The 24,275-nt window shown below is 37.0% G+C and overlaps 3 protein-coding genes across 5 annotated transcripts; 2 read left to right on the top strand and 1 right to left on the bottom strand.

Annotated features, from left to right (window-relative positions):
- The first annotated feature begins 187 nt into the window (after positions 1-187).
- On the top strand, positions 188-3,667 carry LOC135642661 (transcription factor ILR3-like). Its single transcript, XM_065158981.1, has 5 exons — positions 188-477; positions 648-710; positions 2,111-2,185; positions 2,300-2,462; positions 3,118-3,667. Exons 1-5 carry the CDS (start codon positions 374-376, stop codon positions 3,400-3,402), a joined length of 690 nt encoding a protein of 229 aa, XP_065015053.1. The 5' UTR covers positions 188-373; the 3' UTR covers positions 3,403-3,667.
- Positions 3,668-4,165: 498 nt separating this feature from the next.
- Positions 4,166-7,661, top strand: LOC135642648 (ubiquinone biosynthesis protein COQ4 homolog, mitochondrial-like). Of its 2 annotated transcripts, none has more exons than XM_065158953.1 (3): positions 4,166-4,351; positions 5,649-5,853; positions 6,877-7,661. In XM_065158953.1, exons 2-3 carry the CDS (start codon positions 5,674-5,676, stop codon positions 7,375-7,377), a joined length of 681 nt encoding a protein of 226 aa, XP_065015025.1. In that variant the 5' UTR covers positions 4,166-4,351; positions 5,649-5,673; the 3' UTR covers positions 7,378-7,661. The 2 variants fall into 2 exon arrangements, with proteins under 2 accessions (XP_065015025.1, XP_065015017.1); XM_065158945.1 differs by having other exon boundaries at positions 4,169-4,351; positions 5,652-5,853.
- Positions 7,662-8,141: 480 nt separating this feature from the next.
- LOC135642653 (vacuolar protein sorting-associated protein 41 homolog) lies at positions 8,142-22,382 on the bottom strand. 2 transcript variants are annotated; one of them, XM_065158969.1, is made up of 19 exons: positions 21,915-22,382; positions 20,345-20,614; positions 20,065-20,244; positions 17,938-18,195; positions 15,439-15,571; positions 15,240-15,330; positions 14,643-14,745; positions 13,602-13,705; positions 13,437-13,530; positions 12,966-13,121; positions 12,832-12,894; positions 12,588-12,653; positions 10,378-10,578; positions 9,786-9,863; positions 9,591-9,710; positions 9,358-9,438; positions 9,181-9,266; positions 8,789-8,870; positions 8,142-8,691 (listed from the first exon to the last, which is right to left on the bottom strand). In XM_065158969.1, the coding sequence occupies exons 1-19, from the start codon at positions 22,173-22,175 to the stop codon at positions 8,293-8,295; spliced, it is 2,826 nt and encodes a 941-aa protein (XP_065015041.1). In that variant the 5' UTR covers positions 22,176-22,382; the 3' UTR covers positions 8,142-8,292. The 2 variants fall into 2 exon arrangements, with proteins under 2 accessions (XP_065015041.1, XP_065015033.1); XM_065158961.1 differs by having other exon boundaries at positions 12,966-13,142; positions 21,915-22,370.
- Between the last annotated feature and the right edge of the window lie 1,893 nt (positions 22,383-24,275).

Genomic DNA, 24,275 nt, shown 5'->3' on the forward strand with positions numbered 1-24,275 from the left:
TGCAATTTGGGCTTGGCATCGTTGGCTATAACCGTTCATTAATATGAAATAATTCGTTGGTCACACAGCCATCCCAACCGTCCATCACGAACTCCACGGTTGATGAAATCATTTGACGGTTCAGATCCTTAGAAAAATAACGGAAGTTTCGGAGAAAGACCGGTAATTCCACCTCGTCCCTCGAAACCCAGCCCACAGAAAGCAAAACCCGTCTTCCCCTCCTCATTCCCGGTTTCATTCTCCTGCGATAGCCACTGCGGGATCCGGAAATCCTAATTCTACCTCTGGTTCCTCGCCGCGCGGACGAGCCGTGGCGGAGCGGGATCAGGGTCTCCAAATCGCTCCCGAGGAAGCGGAGAAGGTTCCATCCTCTATGGGAACGGACCCGATTGAGGATTTTTGGATCGACGGTGGCGATTCCGATGGCGAGCTGCAGTACGCCCTTGGTAGCTTCCGCGACATGGTTCCGTCTGCTGGGTACCCGAAATCTTAACTCTCATCCATTTCACATGGTCACTGGTTGTGATTCGTCTGTTTATTTGTGTCTACTCCGAGATTCCTCGGGTGAGGCAGTTTTGGTGCTCTGGTGGGGTTTCACATCCTTTTTGTGCTAATCTAACGCGTTTTTGGGTTGACAATTGCAACAGAACGGGGAATGAAGAGACACACAGGGATTTCCGCAGTCTTGAGCAGAATAGCTCTGGAAAAAGGTAAAATTTTCTCTTCTTTTCCTGATAATTCTGGGAAACTTACAATTTCAGAGTCTATGGATTCTGGATTTGGATATATTGTACGATGAATTTGTTTCATCCAGCCGGTAGATATATATTTTGTAGACCTTAATCTTGGGAAAGGGAAAATATGACAATCCTCTCAAGTTCCTTATGTTTTTGTGTTTGTACATAAGAAGTGTCATGTGGGCATCAGCAATCTTATAATTGAAATCGGGGTGAATAATTTACTAGGAGAATCACCTATTTTTTATACATGGATTTACATTGTCTATGAGGAGTAATATGGTGTTAGTTTTAAGTTTTAATTTTCTATTTTCATACATTTGGATTTTGTACTTTTTGAGCATCTCTTATAGCTGATACTTTTCCTACTAAAAGTTAAAGCCCAACTTAGGAGCATTTCTCTCTTTATCAGATCGCTTTAGTATGTCTGGTTTAGTGTGGACTTCTTCCATAAGGAGTAACAGTGACGTTGTGTAAATCAAGGTTCGCCGTATCGTATCGTACCGGTGTTTCGACCCGGGCTCGGTACCGGTACGGTACGGTGTACCGAGCGGTACACAAAGGTGTATCGAGCGGTACACCCAGCTACAGTGTAGCTACAGTGTGCAACAGTATCGCTACAGTGTGCTACAGTGTCGGTACGGTACAGTACGGTCCGCGTACCGCTGGTCTGTCGGACCGGTACGTACTGCCCGTACCGGGCGGTACAGTCCGGTATGGCAAACCTTGGACTGTAAATTACAGTTCAATATGCCACTGTGTTCTTTAGTGACACTGCGATTTATATTTGCTCTAAGGAGATGGATGTAATCATATTATTTCCATTCATTAAATTAAGTTAGAAGAGAGCAATGAGGTCTAACATCATTGAATGGAGATTTAAGTTACAACTGTCATCAAAGAAGTTTTACTTACTTCGAGGTTGTGAAAGGGGTGCAGGTCAATAAATGAACTTGAGTAAAATTATTTTGTTTACAAAAAGTGATTTTGGTTTTGTTTCATGAAGACTGGATGATGGTTTTAACTAAGAACCATATGTGATGGAAGGTGAAGTTTCTAACTCTATACATACCCGTTGCAAGATCAAGTTGCAATACTTCAATCTGCACTGCATAAGATACTAGGTTGCTGTCAAAGCTCTATAATTCGATAGAACCATTCTTATAACCTTGTAGTATTCAGATAACATAGTTGAGGCTACAATAGTACCTCTCTCTCTCTCTCTGACGCTTTCTAATGATGTAAAAAAACAGAAATATTCTTAAGACTGCTATTTCTTGTGTCACTTGCTAAGGTTGTTATTGGTTTATTCTTTAAATTTATGTTCAAATTTTTGGGGAGTTAATCAAAAAAAAATTCTATGATTTTTTCAGGGCAAGAAATGAGCCACATACATCAAAGTCTAAAGCCTGTCGTGAAAAAGTACGACGGGATAGGTTAAATGAGAGGTATCTCACTTTAAAAGAAAAAAATGCAAGCGTAGCATTTGTTTGGTACATGTTTTTTTGGTTCGTTGCTAGACCCTAATCTTGTGTTGCAAATGATTTTGAATGATTTTTTAGGTTCCATGAATTGAGTTCAGTCCTTGATCCCAATAGACCTCCAAGAGCTGACAAAGCAAGTATTTTAGGTGATGCAACTCGCGTGTTGATGCAGTTAAGAGCAGAAGCACAAGAACTTAAGGAATCAAATGAAAAGCTTCATGAAGCAATTAAGGATCTGAAGGTGTGGTTTACAGTCATGTTTCTTTTTTTTAATCTTTTTCCTGCCTACGAATTACTATGGCTTCTAACAAGCATCTTACAAATTGGAATATGGTATTTCATGATGCATCTCTGTTGAGCCCTTCTGTTCCACTGTTCCTTTTTTCTATCTATAGTGAAAGGAGAATCAAAGACAGACCCATCGGGTTTCAGAAGAGATATGGATGGAGGGATAGTCACATGGTCTTGATATTGTTTTTCGCTATTTATCTGCACACAGGTTATAGGATTGAGTAATTATTTATTTTTCTTTCTAGACTGTCCCGATGAAGATTCTTCGGAGATTGTGTAAGGACAGATCTCAGAGAACCAGGATGGCTAAGATCACCATGGGAAATTTTGTTTGGTTATGTATGCTTAGATTATGTTTACAGTGTTGGCTTAAGATTTGTTTTGGGATCTAAAGGATTACAGACTCGATGAAATTACACAAATGTTTTAATATTAAGAAAGGGACTATCTTTATTAACAACTACATTTTTTTTTTTGAATGAATTATGAAACTATCTTGGTTTTTTCTTAGGCATGCTATTTAGCTAATTTTACTGTGAGATAAATCGGTAGACCAAGTATTACTTTTTGTAACTGGTATTCTAATGCACCTTTATGATGTCTAGGTGGAGAAGAATGAGCTGAGGGAAGAAAAGATGAGGCTGAAAGCTGACAAGGACAAATTAGAGCAACAAATCAAGGTCTTGAGTGTGCCTCCAGCAGGCTTCTTGCCACATCCAATGGCATTCCATCCTGCTGCTGCCCCTGCTGCATTTGTTCCACAGATTCAGGCCTCAACCGATAAAACAGCCCCATTTGCAGGGTTCCCTGGAATGGCAATGTGGCAGTGGTTGCCTCCTGCTGTCATAGATACCACACAAGACCCAAAGCTTTGGCCTCCAAATGCATAGCACTCCATTTCTTGTTAATCCCTTTTCTGATGTGAAAAAGGCTTTGCTTCTTCAATTGAAATTGAACTTCTAATATTAATGGATGCTTCTAATGTGATCATAATCTGCTAGGTTGTAGAAGATAGCCGAATCGTAGCTTATTTTTTGCATTGGATTTCCAAGGGTATATGGTTGCCAAGTTCCTTTTATGTGTAACCCAGTGGAGAACAATGTTTGTAGTTGAACGGACAAGCTTATTGATTAATCTTAATTCAATCATTCGGTATGTTACTTTTGCTTGTAACGATAGTTTGTGCGTGCTATTCTTTAGAACAAATAACTTGTGTTATTCTACTTCTGTTTGGTGTTTGGAGTTTGACTTTTAAATGTTCAATTATTGACTTACCAATATTGGCAGTGACATCAATCCAATGACAATTTCAAATGTCAAATGTTGGAATTCTATGCTCTTGCAATCATGTTTGCATGTATGACGCCATGTCAAAGTTGAAATTTCGGAAGAGCACGACTCTTTGTCTTGGATTGTCTCTTAATGATTTAGATGATCAAGATCATATATATATATAAATATATAATTGTTTATTCTGAGAGCACGAATCTTGAGATTTTGCAAGCATCTTATAGCGGAGGACCGTCTAATCGCGTTCATAGCACAAATCTTATAGCGGAGGATCATCGAATGGCGTCCCTCTGTTAGAAATTAAGGAGTTACTGGAACGGTGCTGGGGCCCGGTCGACGAGCCAATACTGGTTAGGGTAGCAATGTCTTGTGGTTTCGGAAGAGGAAACGAACTAAATTCTGTTCCCCGAACCCTGCGCCCGTAGACTTACCGATTTCCATCGGTGAATCTACTATCGCTACGATCGCCGCTCAGTTCCTCGCTTGGATAAGAAGGCGACGACCCCAATTCGGTTTTCTGGTTTCGATCGGAACTCGAAGCACTTCAAGGTACGTGATCGCTGTTGTTGTATGTTTACGAGGTCATTATATTCGACTGATGCTTCGTTTTTTGCTTTAAGCTTTATGGAAGAGCTGATTGTTAACTCATACCAGTAGGCAGATAGGGTTTAGGACTGCATATTTGAGAAGATGATTCACGAAGCCGTGCCTCGAACGAATTTTGTGGATGTAGCAAAATCGATCAAGAGTCTGAACACAAGGAACCTAATTTGGTGGTTTTATTTAGAAAATAGCAATTTCATGCCAATATGTTCCAAGGAACACATTTTAGTCCAAGCCTGACCTTTTATCGTTGAACGTATCGATAGTGTATCAATTTTCATCCGTTTTGGGTTGGGCCTTTTTACTGATGAGTTTGTTGAACATATTCTGGCCTATTTTGTTGTTTATTTTCTCCTTCAGATGATTCTGTATATACTGCAAAGCATTTAAAGGATCATTTCCCTTCTTCTCATGCATCTATTGCTTGTTGTCACTCCAAAGAAACACACAATTGTTCCCTTATGTTTGAAGTCCAAATTTTTCATGGCAGAAGGTACTCTAAATGAAAAGGTAGAATCTTCACTTAACGATCAAAGACAAGGGACATGGAAGCCAAATGTTTGTAGCCCCACAATATAACAAATAATTATAATCATATGATCGATGACGGTAATCATGGGGATCAGAGTTTTGCAAACCAATACTTTGTAGAGGACAAAATAGTCAGTCGTGTAAATGAAATCGTTAAGAAAATGTGGTAGAAGATAATGTAGTAGATGGTTTTTCCAAGATTAGAATTTTTGCCTATTAGGTTTGTACCTAAATATAGTCCAAGGAAATGGTTAGCTCTTCTTTCACTTACTGAAAGAAGAGTGATAATAATAAGAATGATTGTAACAACCACTGCTATAGTAATGACTAGAGCAATAAATAGAAACATGGAGGATTATACACATTAAGCAAGAGTCATCAAGATATGAAGACATAATTAACCTGATTCAGTTGAGAAATTGCTTCTTGGAAGATTTAAGCTAAGCTGATCCATTAAATAGAGAACCTTCTTCAACATCGTTTTTCAATGTCCCATTGAAGTAGACAATGATTATAGTATAATTTTTTTTAGTAAGTTGTGTTCTTCAGTATCTGACTATCTGTTCTTGCTATATATGCATAATCACCATGGACTTAGTTAGTGTTGACTGTAGTTATTATGGTGTTTTGTTAATTCATTCTTGGGCTCTATTAGTGGCCTAATATTGTAGATTATAAAGTCTGGCTTGTGACAACCGTGTCATTCTTCAAGTAGGTCTGAAGTTAAATTCAAAATCATGGAAGGAGCACGGATTCCTCTAAAGGGATGGCAACAAGCAGCAGTTGCTCTTGGTTCAGCTCTTGGTGCCTTGATGGATCCTAGAAGAGCAGATTTGATAGCTGCGCTAGGTGAGACCACTGGGAAGCCAGCTTTTCAGCGGGTACTTGAGCGGATGAGGAATAGCAGCGAAGGCAGAGTGAGTACATACATCTACTTGACAACCAAAGAAACAATCAGTTCTATATTTCTCAAGTAATGAGTTAATGTTGTGTCCCACATAATGTTAGTAAAAGTTTTGTAGAGTGTGATCTTTTACACGCCGTAGTAGTTATGTATTTGACTGGTCAAGATAACTAACTTCCTAAGATTTTAAAATAATAAGCTTATGCATGTGTATAGGTACATGAGAATATATGTGATATATCACATTAACCAGAGGTGGATGCAGGCATCATAAGGACCATCGATTTATTAACTGGATTAAAAACCCTACAGGATACCTCAATTTTCCATGTTGAACCCTCAGTTATTGGCAATTCTTCTTCTGTGACATCTAGCTGTAATGCCTGTTAAAGCCTATTCATTTGTTGTGTGCTTATTGACTGTGCTAGGTCTGATAGGTTGTCAGAACCAATATTCGACTGATTCTTATAATATAGACAATTTTACTGTTTCTGGTCGGAGTTTGATCACTGATAGAGGCTTAAGACAATAAATAAATTATTTTGACACACAAAGGCGGCACCTTAATAGGGATTTGGAAGAGAACAACATGTGAATTCACATGAAACCCTATTTATTGGAACATTTTCTAAGTCAGAGGCTCCAGAATTCTATGGGAAGGTGATTTTTTTTTGGGAGACACATGCAGAAGTTTTTAATTTCGAACATCAATATTCTGAAGTGTGGAAAAGAAAACTTGCTTTTGCCAAATTTTGATGTGCATCAAATATGCGTTGGTGCCGAACACTTGAATCTTATGATCAGTAGGAGTCACATAACCACATGGGAAGAGATGATAGCCCTTCCTAAGGGTGAATTCCTTTGTCTATTGTTAACAATCTTAAGCAAAATTTCTAATAAGCATGAGATTCAACATAATCATCTTAGTATTTTCATGCACTTGACAATGGTGACTGGAGCATGCATGAGTTCCGTCACAAGTGTCGTCACAACTTAATTGTTTTACCTGATTCATCATAGAATGCTTTTCTTTCAGGAAGTTCTTCTAGAGCGTCCACGTGTAATATCTGCCGAAGTGTCACATGCCTGGGATTTGCCAGAAAGCACATTCGGTTCCGCTTATGCAAGATTCATGGGAACACGAAACTTCTCTCCGGATGACCGTCCGCCTGTCCGATTCATGGACACAGATGAACTGGCGTATGTGGCCACACGTGCTCGTGAGGTGCATGACTTCTGGCATGTCCTGTTTGGCCTTCCGACGAACCTGATAGGTGAGTCTGCTCTTAAAGTGATTGAATTTCAGCAAATGTTTCTTCCTATGTGTGCACTGTCAGTTGTTGGAGGTTCAGCGAGGTTTAGCGAAAAGCAAAGGGCTCTCTTCTTCCAGCATTACTTTCCATGGGCTCTTAGGGCAGGTATGGCATCCACGGATCTAATGTGTGTGTACTATGAGAAGCATTTTCACGAGGACTTGGAGGATGTGCGGAAGAAATGGGGTATAATTCCTTGCCCTGATCCAAAAGGGAAAAGCTGAGTTCGCATTTGGTTATTTTTCACTGGTGCTCAGGAAAATAAGATTGTTTCTTTGTGACTTGGATGACTCGGGTTCTGAGTTACAGAAATCTTGGAGCGGAGCACAAGATTCTTCTCTTTTGCTCATGTAAATTTATTTTATAGGAGTATGTCATACTTTTCAAATAAGAATCATGTTTCAGGTGGCATAACCAGTCACGATCTTAATTACATGCAACCGAGTTGTACAGAGGCTGCAACTGAACTACAAACACTTGCCTTCGATAGAAGTATGAGTTTGCCGGATGTTTTGCATTATTAGGTGATGTTGTTTGTATTATTGAGTTGACAACAGCAGATACGCAAAGCTACAGATAAGCATAGGGGGGGGGCGGCAGCCCACGCCACACTACCAATGAATGTAAAACAAAAGAGATAATAATATTCATTTAAAATTGAGATGCCAATATGAAAAAGGCGGAATAAAATTGATTCTGGATGGATTACATGTTGATCTTAAAGATGGCGTCAAACATTCGATGAAAGAGAGAAAAACATTCATTCAAGTCCTATGTTGGATGCAAGAGAAAACTTTAAGTGAGCATCCCGTCATTGATTTAAATTTGAAAATTTTTGGTTGGTGATTCCAACACGTCAAGTCAACGGAGTTAAGGTCGTGACAAGACTAGTCCCAAATGTGATGCCCGATCTTTAAAGATGATGGATGAATCTTTGTAGCAAGTCAGTTTGACCAAAAGGTTAAAAGAGCCAAAGCACAAGGACTAATGAGGTGAAACAGCTATGGAAGAGGTCAAATTAGAAAGATAGTGATTAACCTACAAAACACATTTGCCAATTAGGCATAAAAATTACACATGCTCACTTGAAAAAGCATAAGCTCACCACAAAGAAAACACTCTTCCGCTGCCTAATACACTCATCTACCAGCCGTAGTGCACAACACGCAACACATTCGGGACCTGCTCGGCTGGGTATCGTCGTTCTCACTGTCATCGTCGCTATCGGATGCATTACTTGCTTCGTTCATGGAATCCGAGGCACCGATAAGGCAGGAGATATGGTATGCATGGCAACAGAAGAAGACAACAACAGAGAGGTTCTGAATGTAAAATGGATCGAAGCACAGGCAACATCGGCCGCCTCCCCTAGTTTTGGACTTGAGTTCCATCGTCTTTATGCTGCTTGATGCTCTTTCAACTTTCTGGCCAAAAGATGTATCTTCTTCCTTGTTCCTGTTTCCTTCTTCTTCGATTCCCAAGTGGACCGCACGCCGAGCTTCGTTGTAATACTTGACCAAAAGGTTCACACAGTCGGTCTGAAAAGTGTTCAAGCAAGATTGAATGACAAGATAAAATATGAAGAATAAATTCAACAAGTTAGAATACACGAAAAAAAAAAAAAAGAAACTGCACCTTTAGGATATCATTGCATCCATGTCTCAGAGAGGTTTCTGTTCGATAATCAGTTATGATTTTCACAAGACGATCCCTTAACCTAAGAGCATTTACGGAAATAGAAATTAATTGCAACGACAATGACAGAAAAGAGCCAGCAGCTTGGTGCGACAGAGATGTCTAGTATATGCAGATAAAATCTTTTTGTACAACAGTAAAAGATGAATGGATTATCAAACAGGTAGGTTATGCCAAACAAAATGAAAATAACAACCCACCAAGCAGGCAACTGAATCAACCTACAGGTGATCGACCTAAGCGATTCAATTGCACGAGGCTAATGTCCTGAGGTAGAGGGTCCAACAAGCAAAGATGTGCAAAATATAATACCAGTAATTATTCATTCTCACCTTGGGATCTCTAATCCATCCGGAACCTTTTTGACAATATACAAGGGATCAAGGTTACCAACTGTGTGCTCCAGTAACATTCCTATCTGCTCATTGTTGTAAACAAGAACAATTATAGTCATAATATATAATATCATGGAAAATGTCCATGTAACCTAGTTTGCTTCTCGTATGTACCATTTCAGGCTTACGGAGACATTGCTTGATCAACTCCTCCCATAAATCATCATCATGCTGCATAGTAACAAATTCTACAGCCTGCATGCGAAGTTCGGGATGCTCATGTCAGTTGCTTTCAAGATTTAAGAACATGCCAAAGCAGTCATGGAAAAATAGACAACAATTAAAAGAAACTGCACTTAAAGAGGTAGAGAAGGGGGAGTCTGAAGGTCAAGAATGGATGGACATACCTCCTCCATATCCTCCAACTTGTTGATGATGACTGCAAGAGCTTGTTTCACATTTCCCATCCTTCCAAGAATGAATACTTGTTCTCTAACAAGATCTTTTTTCACACAGATTTCGTATGCCTGAGAGATGATGCTAGTCAGGCTTCCATTTTACCAGAATAATTAACAAACCAGCACAGGGATATTAGGCTGAACCTTGTCTAGTCTATAGTGCTGACTGCTGCGAAGAAATGGGAGTAGCATCTTCGGTTCATATTCTGCATAAAGGTCAACCTGTAACACAAAATAAATGTTACCCATGCACATTATAAAAAAATGTAAACTTATGTCTCAGTACGAACATTATAAAGAAAATGTAATACTCATATTCTGAATTGAGTATGTTGTTTTATCAAACAAATGCTGATGGGTGCATATATTAGGACAAACAGTTAGAAAGAAAATTAGTTAATATATTATCGTGTTGCAAACTTGAAGGAAACAAGAATGATTCAAAAATGATATAAATAAATGACGAAAATCTTGAACTTTATATGCATGATGAGATCAAAGACAAAACATCGCACTTGATCACACCCGTAATTTCTTTATGCAACCTGTGGTTGGTTGAAGGATTCAACTTAATCATTCGTAAACATTGTATGCATGATAATAGGATGTGACTGAAAAATATAAAATACAAAACAAAAATATCAATTAGTGATCAAAGTTCAATAAATAAAAACCAGCAATTTTCTTGCCCAACAAATGAATATTTTAGGACAAAAAACAAGATAAAGAAAACCACCTGCAAATCATGAAACTCTTTCCCAGCTTGTGGATCGATCTCAAACAGTGAATGCAAGTACAAATGCAACAAATATTTCTCATCACACTTTTTACTAGCTCCTATAAGTTGTCCAACAACTTCAGATGGTGGGATAAAATCCCTGTGTAGGATCAAGAGTTGTACAGCTCTTTTACTGTCCAGTGTCATCAATTCTACAACCTGCATGATATAGCAAATAAAAATAACCAAAGAGAAAAATAAGAAGAGAGAAACACACTGTCAAAAAGAAGTAATAACTATCATACAAGGGTCTTTTGTAAAAGAAGTTATAGAAGTAAAATCATTTATGATATCCATTGGTGCTCCCTTAAGTAACCCAGAAAATATTGGAACATCCTCCTTTTTGCAGTGATGGTTCATTCTTGTCAATTATGTACTCTGTTCCACTAAGGCCCATATGGAAGAGGGTAAATGTGCGATATTGCATGTTATCATGGTATAACTACTTTGCAACATGAACTCTTCCAAGGAGGTTTTTTGGCACATGATTTGAAAAGTTAGAATACCAGGATAGTACCTCAATTCCATGGCAACAAAATGAAGAGGGATTTTCATTCACACACGCACCCTTCTTATCCTTTCTCTCCTCTTCTTTAAAAACATATGACCTCCCTCTTCGTCTTTCAATGCCATCCCATTCCAAGTCATTCTATTAGAGTCTGATGGCCCCACTGAGGACAGCCAATGGAAAACCGAAGGGCAAAAAGGATGCCCTTCAAATTAGAAAGTACTTTACATGCCAGAGAGCTCAAAAAGTAGAAAGTCCAACATGGTCTTCAATTTAGTTTTAAGCATAAGTTCTACCTAGCCAAATTCCAGAGCTAGTCAGCATCTAAGTTAAAGAGTCGGTTAGGATATTAAGTTTACGTTGCAAATTTCCATTGAACATAAATGATATATTTTCTAATCTTTTCCATTATGTTAATCTAAATGCTGCTTAAGTTATCATATTATTTTCAAAACTCAGTTTTAATCTCTCTAGTATTTTCTACTGTGTTGACTTTGTAACTTAGGCGTTCTTTATGTTTTAATTAAACCTGATAACTTGATCACTATTTCTCCTGTAAATGTTGAATGGGGCATGTACCTTTCTCTGCTTGCATATGATATTCTAGATAATGTACTATATATGTGTACTTTAGTAAGTGTATGCCATTCCTGTTGCTAGTACTTTGCAGTTTGCAGTGTGCACCGCGCATATCAAAAAAATCTGAAAACATCATATTATGCATTAATTTGGTCAGGATATGATGCATTTGGTTCAAACCATGGAGATTGGTGTCCAATAGTGGGTTCCATATGTTAACAGCCCAACTTTCATGGTCTCATGTGATTATTCAGTCTCGACTATGGAGAGTATATGTGACGTAGGGATGAGCCCAAGCATGAAGGGCTGCCATTGCCTATAATCTAACAAATAAATACATAAAAAAGCACCATCACGATAATGGATTGTGTTGTGATGATCCACACAACTCTATGTGCAAGGCCAAAGATTTGTTTAGCCATATGTTGGCATCATAGTTTGATTGATGCTAATGCCTTCTTCACGATTTCAACTCACACTGACATGTGCCAACCAGGAAGACATTTCTTGTGACATACTAGTTTTGAACAAATACAAAGTATTGAATATATCCTTAAGGCTTAAACTAATTCAATGCATTGGAAACAAGAATTCTTACGTTTGCAAATGACCTTATGCAACAATATGCTAAAAAGAATTCAGATTAGAAATAGATGTTGTAGTCAAATCCATTATTATGCAAGTGCATGTGATAATTCTATTTTTTCTCTTCCAAATAAGTATGTTGGCTTGATCCAGCTAGTGAAGTCATTACTCATGTAATAAACTTAAATTTCCTTTGTATAGACACTATTTGTACTAAAGGTTTATATATGGGGACTGAACAATGCAAAGTAAAGCCACTATTTACAAATATCTACCCATTCTCTGTATAAAAATAATAATTATTTTATGTTGCACTGCTATGTTATATCAATCTCCTGTGAGGAATATGTTGAGACCATGTATTGTTCATTATTGAGAATCTTTTGAGAAGTTGAAGACTTGTTCAGGAAATGGATCCCAATAAAGATTTTTATCATAACATCCAACAGTTCACTATTGCATGATTTTGTTTTTCATGCAGAAAAAATTAACATACCTTGTCATGTATTGCATCGTGTAGACTATGTTTTTCAATGAAGTCGAATATCTCGGGCTTCATCAACTGTAAAGATATACAGATAGACATGATCAACAAACACTCAAATCACAGCTGAATGTTGATGTTAATAAATGTCAGCATGAATTTCCAGGTTCTTCCTTTGTAGCTAGTTGAAATGTGCCTCAAAGGCATGCATGCAAAAACACAGATATGCAGGGACTGTGAAAACTGTTAAACTTACATCAGCGTATAACACAAAAGCCTTCTCATATTGAGTATTAATAATGTACAATTCAGCTAATGCCTGTCACAAAGAATTAGTAAATCACAAATGTCGCCAAGATAAGAACAATACAAACAAATTGTAAATTTTACCTCCTTTAGAAAATCAGTCATGGATGATGTATTAAGCTGAGGTTCAATTGCAGAGATAACAGGCATTGAAGAATACAGTGCATTTGGCCACGATTTGATTGTTGATAATAGAAGCTTGTGAAAAGATGGATTGGTAGCTAATGAAACAAGTGCAATCTGCATGTTGTATACATCTAACTGCACTTAGCAAATCATACAATAAGTCACAAAATGAAGTTTGCAAAATAGCAAATATTGTTGTTTTGTAGCACGATGGTATTGCAATACTTTTGGGCACAAATCATGCCATGTTGATCACCATGGCCTTGTGCTACCTAGCATGGACAACAAATTTGTCTTAGCCACATCAGTACCTTCAGCATTAGTCAGCTTGGCAGGTGTCTATATCTTTTTGGTATGGTTCATGCCAACCCATGCTAACATATGCCAACTAGCATGGTAATTCTTGGTAGATAGATCTAACATACGTACCTCATAAGCAGTATCACTCAGTTGTGGATTTTCAATAGGCATATAAGGAACCAAAACAGGAAGCTGGCGAAGATGAGCAAAGTGGAAAACCCATCTACCAAGGAAAAATACATGTTATTACATTGAAACATACCAGCATAAATACAGTTTGGGGCTTTAACAAACCTTTCCCATGCTGAAGCAGAACTTCGAAGTAATTTAGGACACAAAGATGCAGCCTCTGCATACTTCCTTTCGATAATTAAATGGTCAAGGTATCTTGAACCCACCTGGCATTCAAGTTATTATCCACAAATTTTTCACAGAATCAGATTAAAAAACTGGGTTCCACTTTAAATGATGAAAATTGTGTTCTAATATTGAGAGTCAGTAAGAAACTATGGAACCAGTCCACAAATTAAAATAGTTAGGAGATGATTGGATATTATGATGATTAACTTCTACAGAATGGAAAGAGATCGTGTCTCAATCAAGGACAATGAACATAATATTTAAGGAAGCCCTGCATATTAAAAACTAAAGGACTCTGAAGTCTAAACATCATTGTCAAAAGGTATTTTGTCAAATTTTGAGAGGATACTAAGCAATTAACATCCCACTTGCATATTATGCAGTACTCAAATTTACACTTTAGTTTCCATAACATTTGCAACTCAAAATTATTATGGTTCATGGTGACTGGCCTTTTTTATGTTCGTTTGCCCATCTCACGAATAGTGAATTCTATTTCAGGAGACTTAAAACATCAAAATAGAAGAAAGCTATACATAAGAAATATAAAGTTCACAAGTATCCTGAAACTTTGCTAGCTCTCAACTACCCTGAAATTCAGTGGCATTTCAAAGTTCAAACTCTTCTCAAAATAAAAGTCAAACTGATCATTCTTTGTTTTCTTTCCTTCATAAGTAAATACGGAGAAAGTTTGCATATGCTAGATAAATACCATTCTGAGAAAATTGCTCAATACTTAAGAGCTTTATATAAGCACTTGGCAAGGACTAGAATAGATCAGCAAAGTGCATGTCTTACTTAAGTATCACAAATGCAGATCCTCCAATTAGAAATAAAAAAATAAGAATACAAAATTAATAAGTAGCAGACATTTTTAACAAAGGCCCAAGTGTCAGATGAGTTTGTTTGCATCAGCCACCTGATTAATTATAAAATGGTCAATTGATAAAAAAAAGGATTGCCAAAATAGAATACCTCATCAAGAAGCTCAGTTCGTCCTTGACCTGCTTCAACTGCAGCTAAAGCTTTTTCATGCCAACCATGTTGAAGAAGCCAAGAAATATGATCTTCAGCATCTCTGGCCATTAAAACTTACAGTTAATAATGACAAGTTACAACCTTATATGACACACAAATATGATTGACTTAATATTGGTAGACAATAATCTTAACCGCAACAAACAAATAAATTTAAACAGACGATAAAAATTAATGTATTATACTATTATATCAACTTAAGTTTCAAATGCACAAATTACAATATTATAATTTATTTTTAAAAAAGGAAATGAGTTAAAGGGCACCGTGCCTTGAAAACAACATTTAACAATTACAAGAAGTGAAGGAAGAACTAAAGCCTAATGTCAAAAATAAGTAGATTCAGATAAATAATTTCCAACTATTTAGCTCTTGAACAGTTAAAGGGTTATAAAGAACAAAAACCTCGAGTCTGACATGGTTACGTTCAGCTACATGGATCCTCACATTTAGCTCTTCAACAGTTTAAAATTAATTTCAAAGAAAAGCACAAGTTTTGATTTAAAAAGACATGCACACTTAAAGACCACGAACCTAGGTCTTGCAATTACAACATCCTTGGGTGATACTATATAGTACAATGGTTCATCACCAGCAGCCCACTGACCTCCTGCATAGCTGCTTCCTACATTCAAAAGCACAAGCAACATAAAATTAGTCTTGCTCACATAGTTTCTTTTTTTTTTCGTGCTCACATATTTACTTATATTACTTGAAATGAGAGGTTAAAAACCTGAGAATGGAGCATGTGCAAGGGAATAGTCCTTTGCTTTATAATGCTCATAACCATGGACAGGCAAAGCATCAGTTGTTAGCTCATCATTTTTCCATGTGACTATTCGTATTTCAGGTCTCTGTGCAGTTCCCTACAACAAATTTCAAACAACAGCTTGTCATGCAAAAGTTGTGCTTGAAGCCTAGAAGTAAACAAACACTACAAAGCCAGAATTGAAATCAAAATTAAAATAGAAGCACATTATTAATTTCATTTTACCAATAATTAATATTTAACATATGAATATTTATAATTAAATAATTATTCATATATAATATTTTTATTCATTATTGAGTTAGATTGTGTGTTAAACATTTACTATGTTTTATTTTTTTTATTCAATGATCATAATCATAATATGCAATAGCTATAATAAATATTTTATATATTATATGCATGTAAAGGTAGAGATATTTAAATAATAGAAGCCAATGAATAAACACATACAAAATGGATTATTAATAATAGTAAAAAAATAATAAGATTGATTACAAAAATCTGGTTATAAAGAGATGTATAATTATATAGAAGGAAGGACATAATTGATTTATTGCGATTTAAAAAAGATACTTTTGACCGGGGTTCTCAATTTCTGTGTACCACCCAGTACGGGTGGTACATATTGGTCTGAGAGGATACCGATACGCGGACCGCCCTCTATCGGGTGATACGAGATCTATACCGAGTGGTAACGTTCAAAATCTGATCATTACCGAGGCACATCGATCGGTATATGCCTCGAATTTCGACTGTTACCGAGGTGTACCGATCGGTATGCCCCAAATTTCGATCGTTACCGAGGAGTACTGGTTGGTAGGCCTCGGTATTTTTGGAGATTTTTCAGTTCCTTTTGGGCGTACCGCCGGTATGCCTCGGCATATTGTCGGTATGCTTCGATACGGACTGAAATTGAGAACCTTGCTTTTGACACTAGAAGCTCTTCCATTAGAATTTTAAATCCTTCCAGAAGAAAAATATGAATTTCCCTGATCTATTGCCCCAACCAAAATAAGGAATTCAAATTGCTCATTCTGAATTGGGTTCCAATGATCAAATCTTGCTAACCAAACACCATCTAGAACTACTCATCATATAACGTGCATGTAAGCCTCTTCTATCAGTACTTGTACCAATAATTTGCAAATAATATGAGAGAAGTATTGTTAATATCTATTTCTTATCCTCATGAATCAAATATAGCAGCCTGTAGCCCTCCCTAATAGTACTTATCCATTATCAGTGAAATACTATGGCAGGTTGATCTAAAAGATCAACAAAGAAAAGAGACAAGAAAGAAATGTTATTCACACTACCACCATAATTGTAGGTCATATTCACTCTAGTCTTTAATGTCCTAAAATGTTCGCAGAGCTTGTGGCTACTTTACAGAAAGTGCATGTCAATTAATAGGGCAGATTGGTACAAGAAGAATCATTAATAGCATTGATGAAGGTACCACATTATAATCAATGATCAAGGGCATATTAATGAAATAGTAAAGTAATCATGTTACAGAATGTTTTTAGAGATTGCTAAGATTATCTCAAAATCAAGGTTCAAATTCCTAGTCATTTACCTGTTTTAACACTTGTCAGACTGTACTTTTTACATATTGCGCCGGACTCATTGCTTTGGTCAATGTCCATATCCCAGCATCCTCGAGCAATTGCATCATCCAATTGGATCTTTATATATTCTAAACTTTCCTAATTTGTATCCCTATTATAACGGTCCATCACTTCATTTATATTTGACTTATAAGTATGACTGTCATCAGTGTTTAAACTATTAAAGAGTAAGAGATCTTGAATGTCTTGAACATGTCTAGTAGCTATTACTACAAAACCAATCCAGACCAAGTAAAATGGAAAAGGACCTAGCATATGTTAGTATGTCATGCCCATAGCTTTTGGCAATATTGTGAAACTTCATACCAAATCAATACTAAGACTTGTAAATATATTTGCTATAAAAGAAAAACCAATAACAAAAACAAAAGGTAACAAGTTGGTCAATCAAGTGAAACACATTATCATCTTTCCACTAGCATTTGAAAAGCATGAAAAGGAGGAAAAAGGAACAGTGATGCCCCTTATTTTCTAATATCAAGCCAACGTTGAAATCTTTTGACCAATTTAAGGAAATATCACATACAAATAAATTAGATTAGCCTTTAAGTTCCATGAATAACACTTTTCCCAAACAAAAAGAATGTCCAGACAAAAGAGCAATACAACATCCAAAAAGCATAAGGAGATGAGAAGGCTAACAATGAAAGTTCAACTTGCAAAGGAAATGCCAAATGATATTCAATCTGTTATTGTAGTATAGTAAAGCCACAACATGATTAACTACAGAGAGTTATGAACTACCCAAAGAATGAAAATGGAGACAATTGAGTGTGAATTAATAAAATTTCTATATAGTTCATGATCAACATTGCTGCAGCACAATTACCTGACGGGATGGCACAGTACTTCTAAAGTCCTTTTCTGCATTCTCCTCCGGAATGTAAGCGAGTACAACTAGAGTATCACCAAAAGGAGCAATACCAGATATATAGTAGCTAGTCTGAAAAGATGCCACAATATCCACATACTTTGCACTAGATATGGAGATTGTCCTTTGTAGCCCATTTGCTCCATTAGATGGGTTGGTCTTAATTGCTGCAATTTTCACACATGTTCCCCAGCCAACAACCAAGAGAGTGTCATCCTAGGCAAGTCAAAAAAGTGATTAGAATGTAACTTTGGATTCTGCAGTGCAGATTTAAGAAAGAAATATAAAAGCAAGAACTCTAAATCAAATTAATTATAAAAATGAAACAGTAATTTTATGACTATTTTTTCTTTTGTCACTACAATAAAAAAAATGTTCTCCTTGGTGCAATTGACTCTATTCTATCACCATCAAGAAAATACCATGTCCAACTAAATAACCGCCCTAGTGTCCATAACCCTCCAAAAGATATGAATTAAAAGAAACATCCAGTGCAAACAAGCTCTCTGTCTCCTAAATAAAGTACTAAAACAAATTATGTTACTTCTGGGACTCCAACAATGATATTAGTGTCAATAAATCTCCATTACACATAATAAGCATTTTGGAAAAGTCTACATCCAAATGAAATAAATCAATCCTCGAAGTTATTAGATACACAAAAATGCATCAGGGCTTTTAATTTCGAATAATACCGTTTGGTACGAGTAGTATGTACCGGTCCGACAGCATACCGATACGTGGACTGCCCGCTACCGGGCGGAACACTCAATATCACCTCGTATCTGACAATACGGGGGTATATCAGACGGTAACGGTCGAAATTTTGACCGTTACTGCCCAACACAGCTCGGTAACGGTCGATTTCGACCATTACCACTCGGCACAGCTCGGTAATGGTCGATTTCGATCGTTACCGATCTGTAACAGTGCTCTGACCGTTGGAGCCCTTTCTCATGGGTTTTTAAACTCATCTTCTCCCCCCACTCTCACACTCTCTTAAACTACCTCAAACTCATTTTTTCTCACATGTATACTCTCCTAAACTCTACAAAGCAACGATTTGTGAATTGAAAATTCAAATGAATTTTCTGTAGATATTTAAATATTCATAGAAGAGCAATCAGTAACGAATCGAAATACGAACCTTGCACAAGGTTATTTCTTAAAGTCCGTAAAAGATATGTGATACTATTCTTACTTAATTTACATTGATTTTGCTAAACTTATACTATTACTATATTTATTTCTAACTTAAAAACTCTATCATAACTTTTTTTTAAAATTTTCAGGTATTTTTAAAGGATTTTACGCTTAAATTAAGTATATTGCTCGGCACACCCTAGTGTACCACTCGGCACATAGTACCGTACTGTACCGAGCGAAACTCAAAACCTTGATATGGTATGAAATTTCAATACTTGAAATGCATAACATTTTGTCCTTGAAAATAAAAAAAATTACTTTCTAATATCAAATATGATAAAAAACTTAAGCAACTTTGAGCACATGGCTGCTTCATTCATGGGGTCTCAATAAATTCAAACATACCTAACCTTTCCCTTGATCTCGAGCAATCCCTACCACAAGATGAACTAATTAAATAATTATCAATTTACAGCAGAGCAACTTTATCATTAAGCCAAACCCCAACCTCAATAATAATTTCATTAAATCCCAAAAAATTGATATTAACTGAAGCATACGCCTAATCTGCTACTGTAGCATGTTATTTGTGTCAAATAAATATCAATCTTGGGCTGACTAAATAACTGCATCTCTTTCCACATTATATGATTTATTTTAATAACATTGGATAAGAATCTAGTATATAGCAACTTTTTAAATATCGGTCCAATACCAATTTCGATGATCTACTGGACCAGTATAATACAGGTATACTGGGTGGTATACTAACTAGTAATGCCCGATATCATCCAAAGAAAATAACAATAAGTTAAATACCAATATATGTTTCGGAATTGGGCCTTCCTCAAATCGGTAAATAGTGGCCAGTATGCACCATATCCTACCGGTTTTGAGACCATGTTATTGAAACTGCTTATGTGGTTGCATTGGACAAACCTGCCAAACCAAGTGGGGAAGTAAAAGCTCAGGTCGTGGGCTCCCTCGTGGCCTCTCAATAAATGAGATACGTTGATTGTTTGCCATGTCATAGATTTTCACCCCTGCATCATTAGCCCAAGCAATGAGATTTGTTCTCCATTTAACAGCATGTATTGGACCTTCACCATCATGAAGAACCTGTATGGAAAAAGAGGAACAAAAAGAAAAAGAGATAATGTCACAGTTTCCTCGAAGTATTACAGCTCTGCTATAGAAACTTTTGGAACGCAAAACAAACCTGTTTACCATATCCTAGCCAATTTTTCAGGTTCAAAAAAAGTTGACCAGCCAAACCGCCTGTAACAAATCTCCTTGAGGGTTTACGTGAAAAGTCGGGATCTAGAGCTATGGTTTTCATGGGGCGGTGATACTCAAATTTTAATCTTTCATCAGTGAAGAGGCCATTTACCACCACAGATCCATCATCTGAACAGCTACCAACATATTCACCTTCTGAATCAAAACTAATATCATTCACAGTGGCTGTATGAGCAGCATATTCTTTAACCTGTAAACACAAAAATTATCCAAGTTGGAGCAACATGTGTTAGGGAGGATAGCAGTAGACAGCACAACCTCTAAATAAGAGAAGAACGTTCACAAAAGTTCTAGAGAAAATAACTAAGGAGGCAGGTGGAGCACACAGATGACAGTGGGGCTCATATCAGTCGACTATTGATATGTAAGATCTGGAAGGATAGATCTCAAACGTAAAATTGAACAAGATCTTCACCTCAATTATAAGTACAGTTGGAGAAGATTGACAGACTCTCACTCTCACCTCTTATATGTTAAACCTCCCCTCCTCTTTCTTCCTTTTGTGTTTCGCTGCAACCTACCAGACCTGGCAGTTCATGCTGCCATTATAAACAGCCTTCTTCCTTTCATCTTTGCTCTCTCTCTTTTTTCCTTGAAGCTGCCATTGGATGATTGTGATCATTCAAAGGATCACAGATCAACTGATTTTGGATGGTTCCAATCGACTCGACTAATCTTTCAGGCAAAGAAATGCAAGAAACATTCATAATTTCTGTTGATTGATACAAATAACGATCATCCTAAGATATTGATGATAAATCATTCCCATAGGTCATAAGAAAGAGGATGGAATGTCAAATTAGCGCCAAATGCAATTAAAATTTCAATGCTTAATTTAAAAAAAGAATAAGTGATGAAATTAGTTTTATTTGAATAGCAGTTCTCCTGACTTAAATCAGAACCTGTGAATATGCAATAACAATTTCTGGAGTTGAACACAAGATCATCCAGTAGAGATCATCTGCCATGGGTCAACTTAAAAGTTGATCATGATATAGGTGCAATTCTAGTCACTGTCTGAACAAACAACGTTGAAGCAATGTGAGGACGCAAGTACAGGATAGTGTCGTTTGAGCTGAAAGAATAGGATATAACAAGAAACCAAATAGACACAAAAAATTCACAGGTAGCAAACAAAGCAAGCAACAAAAGGATATAGAAGTCTTTCCTTGGAGATTCACATCATGTATTGGACGCAAACGTGACAAACTTATTCTGATCCCAATGGCGATTTTGAAGAGGATTCAGATCAAGATCTTGATAAGCAAGGGAAATTAGGCAACTTATCATCGCACGTCTCCCTATTCTAGACATGATCAAACTTACCGCAAACGGAAACGATTCTAAACCGCACACATAGTTGATCATAGATGCAAACTTTAATCGATAACAACATTATATCCTCCAATCCAATGAATCAAAGGCTTGAAATGAAGCGCAACGCTAGAAACAAAAACTGCCCAAAGAAAGGGAAGTCAGATGTATTCGACCTGATTGCCCTGGAAATCGAGGATATGGACGGTGCCGTCATGGGTGCCGAGGGCGATCATACGCTCGGCAACGGCGATGGAGGCCGCGGCGTCGTTGGAGAGGAGGGACGGCACGCTGCCTCCTAGGCGCTGGTACTTGAGCCTCGGCTCCCCCTCCTCGTCCTCCCGCTCCTCCTCATCTTCTTCCTCCTCGGCGTCGTCGTCTTCCTCCCTCTCGTCGTCCCCGTCGACGCCGTTCTCCGGTGGGTGGTTCGACGCCATGATCGCCAGCGGCGAGATCCAATCGCAGTCTCGGGCGGTCTCCTCTCCTCTCTTCCGATGATTCGCTTCGTCGGTTCGAAGCGCCGGGCGATTCCTGGAGACCGAGTTAACTCGGGAGGTATGGAGGGAGGGATCAACGTGTCGAAGCCAACAAGAGGCAGAAGCCAAGCAAACGGAGGCTCCCCTTCTCAACCTTTCCTCGCTGTCGATTTCTGCTTTTAGATCAAAAGAAAAGTTATTTCTTCCCTTTTTTTTCTCCCGGGCCCAACACAGCGGCCCATTACCCACTACGTCATTGACGGACAGCTGTGGGACCAGACCGGCTTGCTCTCCAACCTATCAACCACGGTGCGGGAGCGGGTCCCGAACTCTGGGCCCACTCACATTTGCTTCGTTGTAACGGCCGTTGGATAATGAAAAAAACAAACATATCGAGTTTTTAATCCTATTGAGATTAATTAATTAAATGAAATAAATTATTTTTATATTATATTGTACGATCAAATCTTTTGTCCATTCATTGTGTCCTATTCAAATAAAAAAACAAAATCAAATTCAAGAAATTAAATATTTTTATAAATAATTTAAACTAGTGACTAATGTATAATTGTGATTCTGATAAATTTGGAATTAAAATTGAATCAGTAAATCATGAAGATTAGATAATTATTTACCAAAACTAAAATATAATTACAGTAATTTTGTAAAGTAAATCTAATCCAAGTTTCTTTAGATTGGATCCACACCCAATAGTATGCATGGCCGCTGTTTCGAATCCTCTCGATACACGTTGGATATGCTTTGCTGTAGCTTCATCACATTGAACGGTCAAAGATCCTCCACATCTCACCTATGGTGGCATGTCATGAACATGACATGTTGTGAGCGGTCGAGCAAGAATTTGATGGCGTCATGTATGGCATGTGCCATCCTCACCTCTATTAAATGGAATTTGACCGATGCCACTTAGGACTGTGGGGTATGTGTACGTGGATTCCACGCACGACACGATGAAAGCAGATTGTTCTCGTAAGTTGTTATTAAACTTGGATTAAAGATCGATTTTACATATCCAAGATTTGTATTATTTGATGGGGCCATGTGAATTGCTAGAAACATGTGAAATGTATGGCTAACCTAAAGAAAGTTTTGTAAAGGACCGAAGCATGTTAGCATGAGAAAAGAGATTTTTTTTGTAAAGAGATTTAATTTGAAATTATTATTTATCCGAGTCTAATATTTAAATCATTTAAGAGGTTTTTTCTTATTTTGTCTGAGTCAACAAATAATTTAAAATACCTCAACTTTTTTTAGAATAGGCCCGAGTTAAATAACGATAATTTGAAGCACTTCATTTTACTTGATATTATTTTAAAAACCTAAGGACTCGACTGTATCGATATGTAAAATATAGGATTATTAATCTAGTAGAAAAAAAGAGGAAAATAAATACTCAATTTAATATAAGTAAACAGAATTTTATACTCAATCTTACGTAGAAAGTCGTATTTGATGAAAGTCGCATATATGATTTGGAGGGTGATCTTTCATATCTTTCGAGATTCATCTGGGTCAAAAAGCTAAAATAAGTAATTCATTTTTTAACTATTTTGGAAAGAAAACTAATTCTTCAACCATCTCTCGGATTCATGTCACATCGAGATACTATAGAAGAAAATTTTATAAAATCTGATCCAATTTATCATAATCGATTAGTTAACATGTTGGTTAACCAAACATAAAAAACAATCATTAGCTTATCAAATTATTTATCAAGCCATAAAATAGATTCAATAAAAGATATAAACGGATCAACTATCTATTTTATGTCAATTAATATGTGGAGGAACTCCCAATAGGGCATCCTGAAATTGTTTGGATTGAAATATGACTTTTAAATTAAGTTCCAAATTAGTAGATGCTACTAAACGGAGTGGCAATGCCATATAAAAAAAAGAAGAGGCTCGTAGAATTGCAGAGGCAAAAAGAGCTTTTGCATATTTTCATTAATTCATGAACATGATCTTTATAGACATATGAATCCATACATTTCGATCAGAAAAGAATCAATAGAAAAAGAATCAGACAATATCTTTCTCA

This window comes from Musa acuminata, chromosome BXJ1-4, assembly GCF_036884655.1.
Source record: "Musa acuminata AAA Group cultivar baxijiao chromosome BXJ1-4, Cavendish_Baxijiao_AAA, whole genome shotgun sequence".
Taxonomy (NCBI): domain Eukaryota; kingdom Viridiplantae; phylum Streptophyta; class Magnoliopsida; order Zingiberales; family Musaceae; genus Musa; species Musa acuminata.

Coding starts and splice junctions, on each gene's coding strand:
- LOC135642661 (XM_065158981.1), top strand. CDS start 374: ATGGGAACGGACCCGATTGAGGATTTTTGGATCGACGGTGGCGATTCC. Junction 2,186..2,299: donor CGGGATAGGTTAAATGAGAG/GTATCTCACTTT, acceptor ATGATTTTTTAG/GTTCCATGAATTGAGTTCAG. Junction 2,463..3,117: donor AAGCAATTAAGGATCTGAAG/GTGTGGTTTACA, acceptor TATGATGTCTAG/GTGGAGAAGAATGAGCTGAG.
- LOC135642648 (XM_065158953.1), top strand. CDS start 5,674: ATGGAAGGAGCACGGATTCCTCTAAAGGGATGGCAACAAGCAGCAGTT. Junction 5,854..6,876: donor GGAATAGCAGCGAAGGCAGA/GTGAGTACATAC, acceptor CTTTTCTTTCAG/GAAGTTCTTCTAGAGCGTCC.
- LOC135642653 (XM_065158961.1), bottom strand. CDS start 22,175: ATGGCGTCGAACCACCCACCGGAGAACGGCGTCGACGGGGACGACGAG. Junction 13,531..13,601: donor TCTGCTTCAGCATGGGAAAG/GTTTGTTAAAGC, acceptor TTTCCTTGGTAG/ATGGGTTTTCCACTTTGCTC. Junction 12,654..12,831: donor CTTTTGTGTTATACGCTGAT/GTAAGTTTAACA, acceptor ATATCTTTACAG/TTGATGAAGCCCGAGATATT.